At 51.5% G+C, this 21,269-nt stretch overlaps 1 protein-coding gene and 1 pseudogene across 1 annotated transcript in view; both read right to left on the reverse strand.

Annotated features, from left to right (window-relative positions):
• The window catches only part of LOC139826872 (dynein axonemal heavy chain 9-like), an 83,738-nt pseudogene extending 65,363 nt beyond the window's left edge, over window positions 1-18,375 (reverse strand).
• LOC139826881 (dynein axonemal heavy chain 9-like) overlaps window positions 14,029-21,269 on the reverse strand; it is a 63,534-nt gene continuing 56,293 nt past the window's right edge. The window contains exons 10-11 of the mRNA XM_071803272.1: window positions 19,485-19,650; window positions 14,029-15,641 (exon numbers count right to left, since the gene is read on the reverse strand). Coding sequence (XP_071659373.1) covers window positions 19,513-19,650 — 138 coding nt within the window. The 3' untranslated portion in view covers window positions 14,029-15,641; window positions 19,485-19,512. The remainder of the gene's footprint in view (window positions 15,642-19,484; window positions 19,651-21,269) is intronic.

A 21,269-nucleotide genomic window follows, 5' to 3' on the forward strand; every position in this document is an offset into this window, starting at 1 on the left:
CTCCTCAGCGTGATTCTCACCGAGCCGGGTGCCCTGATTTCCCTTTTAGGGAAGAGCAAGGGAGCGATAAACAAACCTTGAAGGCGTGGTCCAAGTTGGAGGCGTCATCAAAAGCCTGGATGAAAATGGTGCCCAGCCGACGGTCCATGTCTTCTACTTTCTGCTGGAAACCAAAGGCATCCTGCTCAAAGTCCTGCACAAAGGCAAAACACAAGCTGTGAGGCTGCAAGATGGCACTAGGAAGGTACCTGTAACTCCTCGATCCAGAGATGCCCTCTCTTATTCACCGTGAACTAAGCCACTCCTCTGGCCAATCTTCAGCCATCGCAACGTGGCAAAGTCCTCACGAAGCTTGAGAACATTTCTGTGCTGTCCCATGGCTGAGATGTTGGCCCTTTCTCTGGGAGGGACCCTTTGGTCCTGAGGCCTTTCCACAGCCCACATGGCACTATCTTCAGCCTACAGGCAAGATGGACTATTTCCACACCCTCTCCCCCACCACTTGGCCTGAAGACCACACCATCATCCAGAAAACCCACGGATGCACCTGCTGAGTCCCAAATCCAACCTACTTTCAAGTCAAAACAAGCCTGTGGTTCCATGGTGAGCTGGTTGTGAGTGAGGCGGTTTCAAAACACTCGCACAGGTTGCCCAGAGAGGCTGTGGAGTCTCCACACTTGGACATAGGTAATCTTGGAGATATTTCACCTGACCAGTCACAGTCCTGCTCTAGCTGAGCCTGCTTTGAGCAGGGAAGGTGGACTGGGTGATCTCCAGAGGTCCTTTTCAAACTCAACAGTACTGGGTTTCTGTAATTTCCATCATCTTCTTGCACTGCTTTTCTTGCTTCAATTGTAATAAATCCTTTGAACTTCAAGAGTAACATCTATATTTGTTTTCCTACACGTAAAAGAGTCCAAATCAAAGACTGAACTTGACAGTCCGTGACAGTCCTTCTGTTCTAGCTTGGACAAAACCACTAAAAATGAGGTCATGTGTCTCTTTTCCAAAGGACAAAGTGCAAGGAAATAGCTTTTACTATTGCTACTGCTGAGCTCCAGCAGACCCAGATGCCATGTTTTAGCTAAAAAAAACGGCTCCAGCAGTGGCAGAGGGTGCAAAACTAGAGCACTGAAAGAACAAACATGACTCAGAGTCACACAAATGGCCATGGGGTCACCAAACCCAAGCCACCTCCTGCAGAGCCACTGTCACCTCTCCTCTGTGCCTGCCCTGCTGAAGGAGGGGTGCTATGGAGCAAGCAGCTTTCCAGCAAGAAACACTGGGGACGTGCCACCCCCTGCAGAGATGTACTGGGAGCTGCAGGAAGCAAAGCACGAGCCACCCATCCCCACACCAGGCAGGTCCCAGAGGGCTGGGAATATTCCTTTAATTAAAGCACTACTGATAATAAAATAGAGCATCCTTGAATTCTGAGAGCCCCAGATGCCATGTGTTCATCTAGGCAGGAGCGAACACATCCCAGAGATGATCTGAGTTGGCCCTCATCAGGCAAACTACCTTGTTTTTCCAAAACTAAGACAGAGTCTTATATTAATTTTTGCTGCAAAAGATGCTTACTTTTTTACATGTATAGCTGCCTGGACCCTATTTAAATTGACTTTTTTATGAACTGTAACTAGGGCTAATTTTTTGAATAGGGTTCATATTTCAAGCATCCTGAAAAATCATGCTATAGCTTGTTTTTGGGGTAGGTCTTATTTTTGGGGAAACATGGTAAATACCAAGAGCAGGAAAGCAAAGAGATGTGGGTGTTGGTATAGCTCTTATACCTCAGCAAGCACCATGTACAGCAAAAGCTTGTGCATAACTCATGGAAATCCCAGTTTCCCAGCTGCACTGATCTAAGGTGCTGATCTAGCAAGATATGTTAGATATAGACGTGCAAGAAGTCCCAAATCTCTGCAGGAAAGGCCAGCGGCTCCCTGTTCCCTCCAGTACCAGATCAGATCATAATGAAAGGAGGAAAGAGCTGGGAAGAAGATAGCAGGAAACTGCTGCTTTGGAAACATGCACATGTTCCTGATGTTCCCGCAAACTGGTCCCACCTACCGTGTTGGTCAGGTCAAGACAGTCATAGGTTCGCTCTGAAAACACCTTGTATGCCTCCTGGAATTCCTCATACATGTCCAGGACCTGCTGGCCCAGGGTCTTCCCTTTAATCCCACTGAATTCAATTTTCTCCAGCTTCATCAAGTCCAAGGAAGTTGCCAGGAGATCCTTCAAAGTCAACGGAGGGAGACACAGGTCATGATGTTGACAAAAGAAGATGACAACAGCTGTCACGACAGAGTTGCACTTGCTGAGGGACCTTCCCAAGCACAGCGCTGGTGCTCAGGCTGGGTGGCAGGGATGGGAAGGGGGGAGCCTGATCTGCCTGTCCTGAGCATCAGTGGCTGCTCATAACACGTCCCTGCCCAGTGAGACCTGCTGCAGCCACTAGAAATACCATGACAACTGTAAAATCGCTTTTAAGTGTATTTAAAGGACAGATCCAAAGCAGGATATGAGACTCTTATATGTCATCCAGCATAGCTAAGAATCCCAATTTTATAGGTATTAACCAAGGACAGATTTCTAATATTTACAGGTACCCAAACTGTCCAAAGCTCCTGCGCAGTCAAACCTCCACGTGTCCAAGTGGGTGTTGCAGCACCTGCCCCGCTGGCCCTCTCTGCTGAGGTGGCACACGGGTCCTTCCCTTCCCTTCCCATCCTCTGCAGCCTGGCAGTGTCACCTCTTGGGAAAATGTCCCGCTCCCCCAGTGGTGGTGGCAGCACTGGGCAGCTCTGCTGCCATCCCACCTCATCTGTCTCCCTAGGTAGGGCCAAGTAAGGGCTGGTTGAACATCCATTGTCTCAGAGGACCAGGAGAAATGTGCACAGGAATGTACTGGTGGCCACTCTCTGCTTGCACTTGTCCTGGGGCCACCCGAGCAGGGCAGCAGGTTTTACCACAGACACGTAATATGAAACAGTGCAACGAACCAAAGGAAAGGGATCCTTCCCTCTTCACGTGCTCACGGGCTACCCATGCACCAGTGTAACTGCAGCTTTTATGAAAATTCGAAAACAAATGCACATATGCATTCATATTCACTTCGACACACCAGCACATCCGCTTGAACAAATACCTAGTAAGGCAAAAAAATAATGTGGAAATACCAGTTGTCCCTTGCTTTGTCTTGCAAGGTTGCTTGAAATGAAGTGATGAGGGGAAATTGAGACGGAGAGAGATGCAGCAGTTTTCCTCATTAACAGGCTGGTGTGCACTATGCTTTTAATTATTGTTTTACAGCTCACTCCGCAGGCTCTCCCTCTGACTCCAGATACTGCAGCTTCTACTGTCCCTGGAGTGTGGGACAGCCACGGAAGGAGGAAACAGACACTGGTCAAAACGCACAGTGCCCCAGCTCAAAACCTCCCCACTGGCTTTTGTCTGCAGCCCATATCCACAGTGTGCCCATGGCATCCATGGAATCCCAGCAGTCAGTGCCCCAGAGCCTTTACAGGGTCCCAGTAAACCTGTCACCAACACTGTCCTCATGATCACCTGCAGTTATTCCTGTGTCTATTTATATTCCTCTCTACACTGACCAGCATAATTTGGTTTATTTCACATCAAACCCTACTGGAAACCATCATTATGAATACTTTTAAAATAGGCACCAGTCATGACAGTTTTCAACATAGTTAATTAAGGAACACATAAAAGTATATGGCACATTTAAAGCAGTAAAACTGCAAACACCAGCAACCTGTACACTGGCCATCCAACCCTACACACTGAGAACGCAGCAACAATCAACAAAGAAATTCATTTGGGATGTGTGTGGAGAGCAGATGAATGTGTGTGGTCAGCCACGTGAGAGATAACAGGTACATGCAAGGTCTGTACAAGAGGTACATACAGTATCTGTATAAGAGGTATATACAGTGTCTGTATAACAGGTACATATGGTGTCTGTATGTCTGTGGTCTCCAGACACAGCCATGTGGTAAGGAGAGCATAGGGAGCTCCCACATTCACACTCAGACCTGCTCTCTGCAGAACATCTCCTGTGGCTCAAGGAGCCCTTGGCCACACTGGGAGCTCAGGGATGACACCCCAATGTCCCTGCCTCAGGTGACAGATCTGGCAAACAGGGACACCCCTGAGCCACAGCACCCCAGTTTGATGGACTATGAGGATGCGAAGGGACAACCTGGTGAGGAACGTGTCCCTGCTCCTCCCCAGGCCCACGTGGCACAGCCAAGGGGATCCTGCCATCTGGCCTCTCCAAGACAGGCAGGACCCAGCTCTAGGGTGTCATAGAATCATAGAACCATTTCAGTTGCAAGAGACCCTTAAGATCATTGAGTCCAACCATAACCTAAATCTGTCTCTGATGGCACCAGGAGACCTGGGAGATTACATTGCTTTATTTACAGCTGTGCAAACCACACCTCCAGTAATCCTCCTTTTCTTGCCCCAACAGGAGCAAGGAGTCCAACGGGACTCCTGAGAGCAAAAAACACACCTATCAACCTGACCAGCTTACATATGCACTGAGCAGGACATAGTAAAACACAGTCTTAGACTCGCTGTAACAGGAGACCTAACAGCAAAAGAGTGGCCCCATTCCCTGGTATCAGGTGAAGCTATAGAAAGGAAAGATGCCAGCAAGTGATCTCCTGGCTACAGAGTTCTCCTGACGGTTTGCAATGTTTTTCAAGACCAGAGTCTCACCTCCACCATCTCCAGTCTCTTCAGGAAGGTGTCCAGCCTCGCAAACACCATCGTGGAGCTGACGTCCCACTCCCTCACTTCTTGGCCTGGTTCATAATACATGTGCAGTTTTTCCCTTCTCTCCTCAAATGCCTCTTTGAACATGTTCAGGATACCGAGCACCATTCGCACCTTGCCCAGGCTCTCCTCCATGTCCCCTTTCAGAAGGTCTTCTGGAGACAGGTACACCAGGGCCTGGAAGAGCAAAATCACACCTGAGAGGTCACTTCTGCCATCATGGAAAACAAGGACTTCTTGTGTTGAACACATTTGAACCTGTTTATTAAGTTAAATGTTGCCTAAAGAATCACTTTTCCAGGGAAGGACAATAGGAAGAAGGGGAGAGGGGACACAGGGGACTGCAAACACAGGCATCACAGCCACAGACCTGCTCAATGAGAAGGTTGCAGATCTCCTGGAGCAGCACCACTATCCGCACGGGCATGTTGTAGTGCTTGGAGGTGACCCAGATCAAACACACCACGTGGAGCAGGGGGAGCAGGAAAGGCTTCACCTCGCTGAACTCAACCCTCTCTACGTCTTCCAAGCGGCGCTTGAGGGGTGTCAGGTGCAGGTGAACGTCCTGAGCTTCGGTCAAAGCTGTGTTGAGAGACGTGAGAAGCGGTAAGAACCACCCAGCTGCGGTGTGCTGGGTTCCCAGCTAGGTGCTGGCCTCACCACATGGAAAAGTGCCTGGGAAAAGAAACTGTCCTGACAAGCACTGAGCACCCTCAGCCACCTGTGTGCTGCAGGTCACTCACTCGTGAACATCACTCACCTGCGGCAGTAACCAGAACAGAAATAAGCTGATGTGATGGCAGGGGACAGGGAGCTGGGACAGGGCTTCGTGGAGAGCCTGAGTCCACAACTGCTAAAAAGTCACACGGAATTTGCCCAACAGCACCAAAAATACAGTGCTGCCATGGCTGTGAGCCATGGCCTTGCTGTACAGCACGACAGGCTGTACAGCCTTGGCCTGAGCCCTTTTTAGCTCAGTTTTGGCTCAAGCAACTCCTTGTCCAGTGGGCAGATGACGACGGCCCCACTAGTCCTGACTGTAATAGAAAACCTGTCAACAGTAAAGCAACTGATGTCTGACTCGTCGAAAGCTTTAGCTTAGCTCTGTACAGCTGTGTGGTTTTACCCTGAAGAATTACCCCAGAGCGCAAGCATTAATAAAACCAGATCGTTGTGCAATTAAACCTGTGGACCAACAAGAAGTGACAGAAGTGCTTGAATGCATGCAAAAATAACCCCTAAGGCCCAAGACCAAGGAAGAAGAGACTCCCACTATCAGCATCACCCTCCCAGCAAATCCACCAACAGCAGCCACACCAGTACAATGCCAGGGAAAGGGGCAGAGACTTAAAAGCAGGTGCACACAAATCTGAACTGCGCTGTAATGGAAATTAACAATTATAGTCCAAATTATCCAATTAGGGTTAGTATCGCTGTAGCCGGATTAAAACCAAATATTTGTTGTATTTTGATTAAACCCTTAAAGTATTAATTAGTTTAACAATGAACCCTTGGCTCCTTATATAAGGGGTGTTTCTCCAGCCCATTTAAACTGCACAATGCAGAGTGTGACACAGATCCTTAAGAGATTCAATGTTTGCACGTGAAGTGGTGAAGAACAGTGTTTTCTGCCAGCACGTGCACAGCTAACACAGTCTAGATGGTTTCATTGTGCCAGAGAGCAGCTGGGTTGGACATGGATGTCCAGCTGTGTTGGTCTGCAGGGACAGACCAGCAGGACTACACTGTTTTTCACTACAGACAGGGATTTGCAATATTTCCTTGGGCTGCGCTCAACTCCCCTAAGCAAAGCAAAGCAAGGAAATTCGGGCTGCAGTGGCCAAAGCCTGAGAAGCAGCGCTCTAACAAAGCAGTCTTAGGTACAAGATCTGTCCTCTTAGTCTGAACTCCCGTTCCTGCATAATAACACCAGAGGAGCTGGTGGAAGTTGAGGTGAGTCCTGTTAGAGTAATGCAAACACTTTATTACAGCAGAATAAATTCCCAAACCCATTCACCCTGAACTTTGGCAAGAGTCTGGCTCAACAGACCAGCGATGGAGCTTGTCCCAGCCTGGAAACAAAAGCCTAGACTCAAGCACAAGCAGCCCAGTCTCAATTCACAAACTAGAAAGATTTGGCTTGAAATCAGTCACACCAGGCCATGAAGAAAGGCCAGAAGCCAGCACTGTGGTAAAGTTGCCCCAGCATCTCACCTGCCTCAACATCCATTAGCATGGTTTTGAAGGCTGGGATGTAGCTGCTCTCAACTCTCTCCAGCAGCTCCATCATGTTCCTGACCTTCCTCGTTGTCAGCTGGTTGTAAATGCATTCCAGGTCATCACACCTACAGCAACCGAGACACAGAATCACAGAATCAGTTGGTTGGAAGAGACCCTCAAGATCATCGAGTCCAACCATAACCTAACCCCTGGCACTGCCCCATGTCCCTGAGAGTGTCATCTCTGTGACTGTTCAACCCCTCCAGGAATGGTGACTCCACCACTGCCCTGGGCAGCCTGTTCCAATGCTTCACAACCCCTTCTGGGAAGAAATGTTTCCTAATATCCAACCTCAGCCTCCCCTGGCGCAACTTGAGGCCGTTTCCTCTCATCCTGGCGCTTGTTCCTGGGGAGCAGAGCCCGACCCCCCCTGGCTCCAAGCTCCTTTCAGGCAGTTCAGAGATCAGAAGGTCTCCCCTCAGCTCCTGTTCTCCAGCTGAACCCCCCAGGTCCCTCAGCCACTCCCATCACACTTGTGCTCCAGCCCCTCACCAGCTCTATTCCCTTCTCTCAACTCACTCCACTACCTCAAGGCCTTTCTTGGCCTGAGGGGCCCAAAACTGATTTGAGGTTTGGCTTCCCCAGCGCTGAGTACAGTGGGACAGTCATTGCCCTGGGCCTGCTGGCCACACTGTTCTTGATGCACACCAGGATGCTGGTGGCCATGTTACCCACCTACACTGGGCCATCAGCTGTCCCCCAACATCATCTGTTTCCCCTGGGCCTGATTCAGGGCTTCCTCCAGCTACACATGGACTGTGGAAATGGGAGAAAGCTGCATGAGGCACAGACAAACCCTACAGGACAGAAAGTGCTGAGTTCAGCATGACAGCAGCTCTGCTACTGACAGAACATCGCTGAAAAAAAGCCATCGTGTTTCTGCAGGCATTAGCAACAGCTCTCCAGCCAGCAGGGCTTTGCCCCGAGTCAGCCTGAACCAGTACAGCACAAAGGTTTTCAAAGGGCAGGAGGAAATACCACTCCCAGGCTCCTGAGCATCTAAAGCCCCTCTGGCCCTGACAGATGAACAGCAGCCAGCTGAGATGCACCATTTCCAGACAGCCCCCAGCAGGTGTCCATCAGCAATTACTCCTGTGGATGGCTCCTAGTGAACAGTGACGAAAGAGTGCCCAGAGCGGGTGTGGAGTCTCCTTCTCTGAGACATTCGAACCCGCGTGGACCCACCTGTGTGATCTGCTCTGTGACCCTGCGTGAGCAGGGCTTGGACTGGGGGATCTGCAGAGATCCCTTCAGCCCAACCAGCCTGGGATCCTGTAAAGGGCATTTCTGAAAAAAGTCCCTTGAGGTGTAGCCCCTGTGGTGGGGCTAAGTTAAAACACAGCCAGCTGCCCAGTGACCTCCCAGGCACTTTGCAGATCATGATGATTTTCTGTGCGGGAGCAATTTTCCTTAGTTGAAGCCTACATGAACCCCAAGTGGCCTGTTCTTCTCAACTCATGGAATTAGCAGCTCCACCACCAGCACTCTCCCTCTACACAAAACCAGCACCACAGGGCACCATGCACTGGCCAGGCTGCTCTGGGTACCTGTTCTTCCAGAACTCCAGCTCCACCTTCGGGTTCGGATTGCTGCCTTGCAGGAGAGGCTCTGAAGACTCTTTCTTCAGTGCCTCCTGGATCTGGTGGCTCCAGTCTATGATGGCCGACTCCATGGCATACACCAGAGATTTATCTATCCGTTCCATGCTGTAGTAAACAGAGTACGTGATTAACTTTGTTGATGTGCATTGCTCAGTTGGATCTACTTCCAATGGCCGTGTGGGCAGCTGGATTTTACAGGGTTTCACATTTCAAAACCACAAAACAATCAAACCCCATAAGATTTTGTCACTGGTTTAATATAGGAATTACACTCTGGAGAAAATGGCTGAATGTCTGCAGCAGTGTGGGCAACAACACTGTTCATAAAGTGAATGGTGGAAATGAAGAGCCAGTCGCCACCTCTCTGCACAGCCAGTCATTGTCACATCAGATCCATTCAGGTTCAGGATCTGACCTGGAGACTCACACATCCAGCAAGATTCTCTCTCCCCATACCATTCTCCCTCAAAATATTCTACATCCCTGCAGTCATTAACTCACTTAATTCAGCAAGAAACACCACCAAGTGGGCTGGGAAGCTGAGGACAGGTCACCCCACTGCCTTGGAAGCAGTAACTTCTCACAAAATCCCACCCGCACCACGTCCTGTCTGAGGAGTGATTCATTCCACTGCACCCACACATCTCCTGGGGTTCCACAGGGGCACGCACGCAGCCCAGACACGATGACAACTTGATGTACAAACGCATCTGCTTCTCTGGACCTTCCAGAACCTGTTATTTTGGGGTGGTACTCACGATTTCTCATTTTCCAGATCAATGTCCTCAATTCCCTCTGAGCCAGCTGGGAGAGGCAGCAAGGTCTTGCCGTCTACTTGGCCAACAACTGTGAAAATGGTACTTTTGAGGTTGTGGACATGACGCACGATGTCTTGTGACACCACTTGTGGCCAGCCCTGATGGTTCTTCTTGTTCGTTAGGATGGGCACGATCACCTACAGCGGGAGTCACGGAAGACCAATGGAGAAAAAAGTGCAGCAGGAGACGGACGGGCCACCAGGCTCTGAGGTCTGTGCTTGGCCAAGCCTGGAGACCCATATTCATTGCTGTCTCAAGCAGTTCCCATGTGAAATAGAGGCAGCTGATGATGAATGGGCATCTCTACAGGCCCACTTTATACAGCAGAACACCCTTTTCCCCAAATCCAAGCAGCCAAGGAGGGTGGAAGCCAGTAGGCAAAGTGAGCAGCCCCATCCCCAGGCTCTCCCAGCCTTTCAAGCCCGCAACTGGAGATGGCCCCATGGGCTGCTGTCCCTTGCCCTCACAACTGTCCCCGGTGCTTGGTCCCCATGTCCCTGCCCATGGGCACAGCCGTCAGGCTGCCCTTTGAGCCTGCCAGGGCTGGGCTGAGCTCAGTGTGCTGCAAGGGAAGGTCTGCTGGTACCCCCTGGGATACACTGGTGGTGAGGGTCCCCCAGGTCCCAGCTGCAGCCCACCAAACAGGAGCTTTGCCTTTATCAGCACTTTTACTGACCCGGCAGCATGGGGTTGTGGGGCTGGTCGGGGTTTGCCCAGATTTGAGCTGCTTTTGGCTTGTTTGAGCTGTGACAGCAACACCGTGTCTGTCACCTATCCTGGCTGGCTCTGCACTGGGACCAGCCTGTGGCAACAGCCTAACAAAGCCAGGTTGTCCCTAGTGACAAACAACAGCCCTTTGTGTTACTGGACTCAGGGTGGGGGTAGGGGAGGGGGGGGAGGTGACTAAAGGCATAAAAATAGCTGCAAATGGACATAAAATTGAAACGGAATAAAGCAGCTCAGCACCTCCATGGTGCTGTCCCAGGATGCTGAAGACTCTTTGGAACTGTGGCTGGCTCTGTAGACCCGAAGAAGACCCGACCAGCCACCTTCGTGCCCAGGGAGCCGTGGGAAGGGGGAGCACAACCCCAGGGAACACACGGGCAGGTGCTGACGAGTTCACCTTCAGCAGTTTTAGCTGCATTATTAGCAAGATGTGTCTCTATTACTTAAAGCATGTGGACTGCTAATGCCAGTGATGTTGTAACCAGGCAAATGATAGCCGTTCATTTTCTTTCTGACTGTTAAAATGATAACTGGACTCAGGATGAAGCCCCAGCCCACAGAGCAGGTGTGTTCCCTTCGGCACCGCAGGAGTGAAGCAACAAGTGGACAAGGTCACCAGCTGTGACCCCTCACTGAATAAAGACAAAGTGTGGGCAGAGGAACACACGACCCCAGCCCCAGGAAATTCAAGACCTTTTTCACCTTCACGCAGACCCACCCCATCTGCCTGACCCAGCACCACCGCTGCTTTTGCCTTCAAGTGAAGCTTGAGAGGAAAATAGGATGAAAACCAGGCACAATCTGCTCCCTGCAGAAATACTGCATGTCTGCACAGGGGAGAGCAAAGCCTGCAAACACGCAGCTGGGACGCACAATCCCGGCTCCCAAAGGCATTCAGAAAACAGGATTTAACAGGATCTGCCAAAGTGTTCCTACCCCACCATCTACCCATAGCAGACGGTGCTTGCAATGCTATTGGCCAGCCGTGATGCAAAACCACTGTTTGTGCAGACTTCGCAAGACCACGGGGCTCATCAAAACAAAAGCTCCCCGTATAAATAATGTGTTTTCTCACAAAACCAGGATAACCAGTCTGGCAGCCTGCTCTTGGGAATCCAATCTATCAGTCACCATCTTAATATACCAAACATCATGATCAGAGCTTCTCAAATCCAGCAGCTCCTCTGCTTTCCCATTACAGCCTCATTCCTGAGACTTCTCCAGGTGAGGAGCCATCAGGAATAAACCGAAACAACATTGTCTAGTTCAGGCTAATAACACAGCAAAGCAAAAGCACTCGAACCTCTTGACGATCTCTTTAAGAAAACATCAGCCCACCTGAGATAACCCGACACTGAGCTACAGGAGGCTCCTGAACATCACAAAACACTTTTTCACTATGAGAGTAATCGAGCACTGGCCCAGGTTGCTCAAAGAGGTTGTGAAGTCTCCATCCTTAGAGATAATGAAGAGCTACCTGGACATGGCCCTGGGCAACTGGCTCTGGATGGCCCTGCTTGAGCAGGGGTTTGGAGTAGGTGACCTGCAGATGTCCCCTCCAGCACCTGTGGGTACATCAGTCCCACAAGGACCCCACTGATAGACAGAGCTGATGTGGATCAGCATTCAGGTGGTTTATATGAGTTCTAAAGCCGTCCATGGTACTGCAAAGGGCAGAGTTAAGGGTACAAGTGCATCAGCAGAGAAGGGAGGGAGGCCAAGGAGCCTGTCTGTAGGAGGGGACACCTTCCCCGCTGCCATGTGCGAGGGGCACCCGGTACTCATGGGTGCCAGGGCTCCCTCTGCACCTCCGGGGCTGCCCAGGCCTCACAGGATCCCAGCCTGGTTAGGTTGAAGGGATCTCTGCAGATCCCCCAGTCCAAGCCCTGCTCACGCAGGGTCACAGAGCAGATCACACAGGTGGGTCCAGGCAAGTTTCAATGTCTCAGAGAAGGAGACTCCACACCCGCCCTGGGCAGCCTGGGCCAGGCTCTGCCATCTCCCAGCAAACAAATTTCTCCTCATGTTGAGCCTGCCCCCGTGGCCCCTCATCCTCACCTCCTCCACGAGGGCGGCAAAGTGCCGCAGGGCATCGGCGGGCAGGTCCCCGCAGAGCAGCTCCCCGGGGCCGGCGCCGGGGGCCCGCAGGAAGAACAGCCCCTTGCGGCGGGCGGCGGGGGGCGGCGGGGGCGGCCCCAGCTCCAGCTCCCCGGCCGGGCCCCGCCAGAGCAGCAGCGCCGGCCCCGCCGGCCCCGCCAGGAAGCTCCGCAGCAGCGGCCCCGCCGCCTCCCCGCCTGCCCAGCGCTCCCAGCGCTCCGCCGGCACCCCCAGCCCCCGCGCCGCGCACCGGCACAGCCGCTCGGCGCCGGGCACCGGCTCCACCGCCTGCTCCATCCGGCCGGCACCGGCGGGTGTTTGCGGGGAAGAGCCGCGTTGCCCGGGGGAAGGGACACTGCGAGGAGCCGGGGGCGGGCCGGGGCGGGACCCAGCTCGCCTGGGAGACGCAGCTGCCCCGGGCAACCACGGGTATCAACACAAGCTGGGGATGGAGGGCCTGAGAGCAGCCCTGCGAAGGACTTGGGGGTGCTGGGGGATGCTCCCTCTGGGGGGGGTCTGGATACCACTGGATCCACCTGGGCACCCCCAAAGTGGCTTTTTAGCACTTATTTTTCTCCTGAAAAAGCAAACACAGTGGGGCTTTCTCCCACCTGGTTTGGCCTTTAGGAAGGGAAGAGCAGAAGAAGGGGCCTTGGGGACTAGAACCACTACGCAAACATTTGATTAGGGAGACAGGAGCTAGAGATTTGTCTGTCACTGTGGAAGAGGTGACAGCGGTGTGATCTTTGCCTCTAGACTAATCCCAAAAATATGCCCAAGCTAGAAATGGGTCAAATGGGGAAAGGGAATGGGCCTGGACCACAATGGCAAACTGATTGTTCAGAACTCCCAGGAAAAGGGGGGTACCGATATTTGTTGGTATTAACTGATGTTTTTTCAGGTTGGCCAGAAGCGTTCCCTACCAGGACAGCAAAAGCTTAGGAGGTGACTACAACACTGATACACAAAATAATACCAAGGCTTGGAGGCCCAGCTGTTAGATCCTCTGATTGAGCGCCACATTTTACTGACGAGTATGTGAAGTCTTTTGCAGAAAACTTTGAAACCATAACAGGAAGGTCCATTTCAAGACCCCCTGACTGCTACCAATATCAGAGAACAGAATGCCTGGATTCGCCATTCTAGAGTGAAGAAAGCCTGCGAAACACCACGGAGGGTAACCCGGGCGCAACCTGGAAAACTCTGTTTTTCACAGTCACCTTTTGGTCCTTCTGGGGGACCAGCCTGGGTGGTGCTTCCCGCATTGGGAAGAAGAAACCCAAAAGAACAAACAAGTAGAATTTTTGGTAGATATGGGGGCAACACTAATGAAAACCTGGATAGAAGAAACTTCAACCCCATGACGGGAGGGGCCTTTTTCTTGTTTTGTTAACTACAGAACCAGCCGCTGCCCCCACCCTGAAGCACACAGGCTGTTGTCCCACACTGCCAGCACCACCCCCCTTCTTTTAGCAGGATCATTTTATCTGAGCATGGCAGTGGCCCTAAAGGCACTTGCTTTGATAGAGCTGTCCAACAAGGTGTTGAACAAGTCCTCGCAGACACGCAATGATGTAGCATGCTATAGAAATCAGTGCTTCTGTTACTTCGATTAAAGAAGTAATTTCTCTCAATATTCCAAACCAAGATTCTAACAATCCCATGAGTGGACTATCTACACCTGAATTCTCAGCCAATTCTTCTGCTGAAGCTGTGGTTAGACATATATCACCTTTTTCTGCCAACATCGTATCGGGGACCATGTTATTTTCCCATGCCATTCTACTAGTAGCATCTAATTGCTTGGTGATTCCTTTAACTGCTTGTCTAGTATAACTTATAAATAAATGTTATTTATCCCGTCTACATTCTTGTTTGTAGTTACCTACCAAAACAAAAAGGACTCAGAACCCGCAGCTAACTTGACTTCTTGCTTTGTGTTCCTTGGGGACTCCTCTGGGGACCCCAATCTAATTGAAATAAACCCTGTCATCAGAGGAAAGCCCTAAACTCCTTTTTCTGTTGCCCTGATGGATCACAGTGTTCAAATGCCAGGGTAAAAGGAACTTCCAGTTGTACGACGTCACAGGTACCTTCCCAGTGGGGGATAAAATGGAATGAAGTGTCATCTTCCCACAGTACCACCAAAGATCCACTCAAGAAGCATGTGAGGACATATGAGGACCAACTTCCCGTGTCTCTGCACACCTACTCATGTTCCTAGGAACTTGGTATCATTCCTGCCGCGTCGTGAGAGACAGGCAGTATGATTTTCAATTATTCCTGAAAATGCCAGGGGAATTTTGATATTTTTCCCTGCAAAGCTGGAAACAGTAGGGAGAGAGTATGACACGACTTATTTCTCCATGCCGTAGAGTCTTGGCATAAGGCTAAGACGCACTCCATCCCCTGTCAATCTTCGCTCCACCCCAGAGGGAAGGGTACCACTTGGGCCACAGGCCTTCCTGCTGCACAGGCACAGCAATTGCTCGTTTAGGCTTTGCACCATATATTTGATCCATTCTACCCAGGCATTTGTACCTCCATATATTTTGAACCTTCCCAGGGCATCTTTTCTACTAATGTCTATTTGTGATCCATAAACCCCACTTACTGAATCATCTGCTCTCTGTCTTGCAATTAGCAAAGGGTTGCACTGCAGAGACTCACATCCTGGGAGAGACTGTCCTTTAGATAGGGTCATTTTTCTTTTCAACTCTATAACCGTTCATTGCTCACGGTCCATCCCCTAAACTCTGTGCTCCAAATAACACTGTACCAGGAGGGGCAATGAGAGACAGTAACAAAAACTGTGCACTTCTTTAAATCATCCTTAGACTCAGGCCCCTTGGACACGTTTCTTTTCATAACTCCATTCTCTTTAGCTCTGTACATCCCCACAGTTAAGGATGTGGCAATCATCTACTCAAATTGTTAGGGAACCTTCAGTTTCAGTGACGTTTGTTAAGTAACCCATTTGTAAATTCTACATACACAGGATGAACAATCCCCAAAGGTTTCATTTCATTTTCATCTCTGTATCTTTAGTCGAAGGGGGTCATCAGTTGTCAATACTTGCCACTCGTCATTGTCCTTTGGAGGTTCGATTGGCTCTTTAACCCGTGTCTAATGAGTCCACCCTTTCTCAGCTGGTCGTACCACTGTCTCGGTGAGCAGCAGAACTTGAAATGCTCCTTCCCAATCTGGCTGAAGCTTCCGTTTTTTTCCAGGATTTGACCAGGACCCAGTTTTCAGGCTGAAACTTGTGAGCTGCAAACTCTAAAGGCAGAGTTTGTGCCAGACGGCCTTGTGCCTGAGAGAAGATAGGCAAGACAACCCGAGTATACAGTTTTTGAGAAATCAATCCTTAGTTTCAAACTGTGGAGGTCCACCTGTTATTAAACTTTTGCTACCACTGCTGCTGCGGCAGTGCTCAGGAGGAAAGCTTCTCCCCAGCTGGCAAGGTGATCAACCAACACTAGTATGTATTTAATTCGACCAGCTACAGGCAAATCACCTTGAATATTTTGAGAGAGTTGTAAACTTGGACCCTGCCCTCCTGCAGGCTGCTTTTTAAGTGCCTTTTTATTTCTTCTTTTACAAACCACCCATCTTTCACAAATTTGCTTGGCTATAGCATAAATTCCCGTATTACGTCACACATTGCTGGTGTTCCCCAATAACTCTCCTGATGTAGAATCGCTAATACCTCCCTCATGATTTGCTTATTTAACATTTCTCTACCATCTGGGAGTACCCATTTCCCACTCTGTTCCCTGGCTCCTAATTCTTGGAGGACTTCTTCTTATTTTTCATCAAAAACTGGAATTTCCTGTGAGGCCAGGACCTCAAGCGTGAGATAACTTACAGTTATCACTTCAGGTTTTAAGGCTGCTTCTCAGGCCATTTCATCTGATAACCAATCTCCCCTGACACAAAAGGAGTTTCCCCTCTGATGTCCCAATGGACATCATGTACTACAGCCACTTCTATTGGTGACATCAGATTATGTAACACTTGTCCAACTGGTTCTTCACAAACCAATTCTTTCCCTTTGCTATTAATTAGACCCCATTCTTCCCAGATTTTCCCAAAGGTGTGCACTACTCCAAATGCATATCTAGAACCGTTACAGATGGTACCTTCTTTTCCATCTAACATCTGCAGTGCCTGATTGACAGCGTATAGCTGGCATGTTTGAGCTGACCAGTTATTAGGTAACCTGCCCGTTTCTTATTTCACCACTCACACCTTCAACGATGGCACACCCATTGTGTCTTTTCCCCTGAATTATCCCTGAAGTCCCATCTATGAGGAGGTGCAGCCCATTGTCATCTCTCCTCAGGAAAGCAGCAGGGTTTAATTTCCTGCTTTCTTTCACCAGAAGAGCGGTGACTGCTGCAGTTTGCACACACTCAAGACACTGGCTCTAAGAGCTTAGATAAGTGTGCCACTGGCTGTCGCTTCCCCCCAGCCCACTTGCTGGTGGAGCAGTGTGGGAGGCAGAACAGGCCACCCTGTGCAAGCATTGCTCAACAGTACCAAAAACATCTCTGTATTATCAACACTGGTTTTAGCACGAATCAAAAAACATAGTCCCATACTAGGTACCACAAAGAACATTAACTCCACCCTGGCCAAAACCAACACAAACTTCCAGGTAATAGAATAGCTCTCAAATTTTCTCCTTATCACCCCCCCAGGCAGTAACTGTGCTTCCACACCCAGAGCCTGTAAAACGTTTGTCTCTAATAAATAAGCTGGGGAATCTTCCACTCATATATTCCTTCCCCATACACTTTTAATTCTTATTATCACAGATAGGGCTGGAGCGCCGCTCCCCGCGGCCGCCGTCCTGTCCGCGCCAGAGACCGCCCCGCCGCCATCTCTAGTGAGGGCACAGCGGCCGCGCTCTCCCCGCCCCGCCACAGACACCTCATCAGCCACCGCCCGATCGGCGCCGGTACCCGAGGAGGAGGACTCGAAGGACGTTAACTCCCCCTCCTCGGCGGGGTGCGCCGCCCGCTTCCCAAGAGCGGCTCCCAGAGCGACCAGCTCCCCTCCTCCCCGGCGGCACAGGGCACGGCCTCAGTGCGGCGGCTTCACTGCCCGCGCCCAAGATGGCGGCGCGACGGGAGCGGGAAAGCGTGAGGCGCTGCAGGCGTCAGGCCCGGCCCGGGAGCCCCCAGCCGCTCCTGCTCCCACGCACCCCCCCCGTTTGCTTTACATTTGTGTATCGTATATAAATGCGGGGACAAGGAGCAGCGGCACGGAGCAGGCTGCTGGGTACGAGGTGTTCCCTCAGCACACACACCCACACCCCCCCGTCCCGGGCCGGGCCGGGCCGCTCCGCACGAAAGGGAAGGTGAGGGAAAAACAAAAACTAAAGGCACAGAGGCGTCCCGGCTGAAGCCGAGCTGTGCTCATGTACCCTTTGAATGACAATTCCAAAGGCACATCCCCACTCACGAAAGCTGGCGGCTCCGCAGGGTCCCCAGCAGACACAACCACCGGCCGGCGGGGCGGGGGGGGCTCTGCCCGGGCAGCTCCCGCAGGGTCCGCAGTCTGAGGACAACGCTCCGCCCGCAGCCCCGCACCGAAACCGCCGGAAGGTCCCACAGCCTCCTTGTCAAGCCCAAGGGAATCCGAGCTCGGCCCGTATACGGTCAGTGCTCCAGAAGCTTCTCCGCTCCCAGGCGTTTCACTAAACGAGGGCCCCGTCTGCCAGCCGAGGGCTGTGGGCGTGACCAGAGCGCCCATCAACCGGAAGTGCCGGGCGCTTTCCTGCGGCTGCAAAGTGCTGCGACATGGGGCTGTGGGTCCCCCGGGGCGGGGCGCGGAGCTGCTGCATCCCCCCAGTTCTGGGTCCCCCGACCCAGAGCAAAGCGCTCCCCTCCTCCGGCTGCCGACAGTCAGCCCGGCTTCTTGCACAGCCCCCTGGTTACCCCCTCACCCCGTCCCCCCAGTTAGTCCCAGGGGGTGTTTCCCTGTACGTTGCTGCATCCGCCCGCACCTCGCTGCATCCCCTGTACGTTGCTGCATCCCCCCACACCTCGCTGCATCCCCTGTACGTTGCTGCATCCCACCGCACCTCGCTGCATCCCCTGTACGTTGCTGCATCCCCCCGCACCTCGCTGCATCCCCTGTACGTTGCTGCATCCCACCACACCTCGCTGCATCCCCTGTACGTTGCTGCATCCCACCGCACCTCGCTGCATCCCCCTATGCCTCACTCCATCCCCCACACCTCGTTGCATCCCTCTGCGCCTCACTGCATCCCCCTACTCCTCGCTGCAGCCCCTTGTGCCTCCAACGCTCCCTCGCAGCTCCCTCACCCTCTATCTGCCTGACTTCCCTGACACCCACAGCCCAAGATTTCTGCCTCCGCTCCACTGTCTCTGTTCCTCGGAAGCTTTTGGCAGAGCTCAGGCATGCACACAGCTGAGGAGAGTGGAAATTGCAATGCGTCCCTGCCCTGTATTCCCTGTGGAGAGATGCAAATATTCATGTCCCACACAGAGCTGCTGGCTAAAGTGTAAAACACACCAATCTCCTTCCAAAACAGTCACTGCTTTTCCTTCAAATCACCTCTGCCTAGATAATGGTTGTTTGCTGCTGCCTGACAGAAGACAATGTTAGGTGCTCACAGCAGGGGGGTTCACCCCAGCTGAGGCCAAATCCACAGCCGCCTCTGCTCTCAGCGTCGCGGGGCAGCAAGGCCGAGCATCGCGCTCCCCTCGCAGGCTTTGCACTGGGACCACAGTCACAAGCCACAGCAAGAGCAGAGCAAAGCTCCTCTCAACCCAGCTATGAGTAAGCAATCAAGCGGTATTAAAGAAGCGATGGACAACGTCCTCGGACACACGGTGTGAACTGTGGGGTTGTCCTGTGCAGGGACAGGAGCTGGACTCGATGATCCTTGCGGGTCCCTTCCAGCTCAGGACGTTTTGTGATTCTAAGTGAATTTGTTTGCTGGGGACAGGGGAAGCCCTGAGGGTGCTCAACTCTCAGTTCACCCAGAGCCTCCCAACCAGCTCTAGCCCAGCAGTATGCAATGGGAAGAGGGACCCACGCTTTGAGATTCTCTCAAACCCACTCCCCAGCACTGGAGCTGAACAAAAAGGTCTCCGACAACCAAGCCCAAGCAGGCTCCTACCAGTGGCCGTAGTCCAGGTGCTGCCGGATCAGCGTATGGGGCTGCACTGTCCCGTAAGCGTCCACCTCGGGCATGTTGAGATCATCAATGAAGTACACGAGCTTCTTGGTACCTGGAGGGCCATAATTCCTACCAGCCTTTTTCTCCAGAGGTTTCTCAAGCATACCTGTAGGGAGGCAGAGGTGCAAAGCTCATCTACTGGGAGAGCAACTGCTGCAAAATAAAAATGATTTCTCAGCCCAGCTCAATGCTGTGCTGTGTGTAGCTACAGCGGCCCCTCAAGGAGCTGAGATGTCCCCCAGCTGCAGCTGTATGAGGAGCAGCTGAGGGGCCTGGGGGTTCAGCTGGAGAACAGGAGCTGAGGGGAGACCTTCTGATCTCTGAACTGCCTGAAAGGAGCTTGGAGCCAGGGGGGTCAGGCTCTGCTCCCCAGGAACAAGCGCCAGGAGCAGAGGAAATGGTCTCAAGTTGCACCAGGGGAGGCTGAGGCTGGATCTGGGGAACAATTTCTTCCCCAAAGGGCTGTGGGGCATTGGAACAGGCTGCCCAGGGCAGTGCTGGAGTCACCAGCCCTGGAGGGTTGGACAGACGTGGAGATGAGGTTCTCAGGGACTAGAGTGCTAGAGCTGGGTTACGGTTGGACTCGATGATCCTGAAGGTCTCTTCCAACCAAACTGATTCTATGATTCTACAGTGCAGCTGGGAGCCCTGCAGGGACCCTTGGTCAGCACTTTGGTTTGACTTAAATCAGAAAGCTCTCAACTCTTCCTTCCAAACAAAAATACAACAAACTTCGTCTGCTACAAAACATGTCTACCTCAGAGCAAACAAGAGCTTTTCATGCAAGATAAAGCCTTTTGAATCTCTTCTGCATAATTTTTTAAACGAAATCTTGCTTGCAGAGGTGGCTGTGCCAGAGCAGTGAGCATCCCCTGCTGCCTGCCCCGGCGATGCGGCAACTGCAGCGTGGCCAGGGCAGCAGGCACTGGGCGCTGCGATGGAGAAAGGGAGATGGATGCTGTGGGCACAGAAGCCCACGAGCAAAGCTGCTGGTTTTGTGAATATATGCATCTTTTACCCTGTTAGACAAAAATAGGCGATCTCAGGGCCAAATTCCTGGACATCTTCAGAACAACCAACATGACACTTTTATTTAAATGCATCAAATAATCATAAGTTCCCTGATCTTCTCACCAGCGTTACCCAACCCTCCAGATAATGTGACAAGACTTAATTCCAACACGAGCTGTCAAATTACCACCTAGTTTCAAGTAGGGTCACGCACACGCAAAGGAAAGCACGGAGAGAACAGTTTCGCATTTCAAAGCCTTGGAAGACTTTAATTTGTTTTAGCAGAAGGCTGGGGTCATATGTTGCTCTAGCTCATAAAACGTGGGGAATATTTATAATCCTGGGCTGATATTTAATAAAAATCACCCCACGTCGCTGCACATCATGTTCTATAGGTTATTGATTCCTCTGATTGCAGCCCAGGCAACCTTTACTGTCTCAGTAAGTGGAAAAGCAAACGGAAGCAACGCTCCTCTGCCCAGACCCCGGGTGGGTTTTCTGCCCTGTGCTTACTCGAAGAATTTGTTTCATTAGCAGTTTTGGGTTGGCAACAGACCTATAAGGTGCTATAAAGCAGCACACGGTAAGTAGCAATTCTTTGTAATTAGGGAAGACTGGCAAATGTAAACGGGACTGGGAGTTTTTTTAAGCCATTTATTATCACGTGCAAAAGTTGTTAAGGAAGATTTATATTCCGTTGGTTTGTTTCAGATC

Source organism: Patagioenas fasciata, unplaced genomic scaffold, assembly GCF_037038585.1.
Source record: "Patagioenas fasciata isolate bPatFas1 unplaced genomic scaffold, bPatFas1.hap1 Unplaced_5, whole genome shotgun sequence".
In the NCBI taxonomy this organism is placed as follows: domain Eukaryota; kingdom Metazoa; phylum Chordata; class Aves; order Columbiformes; family Columbidae; genus Patagioenas; species Patagioenas fasciata.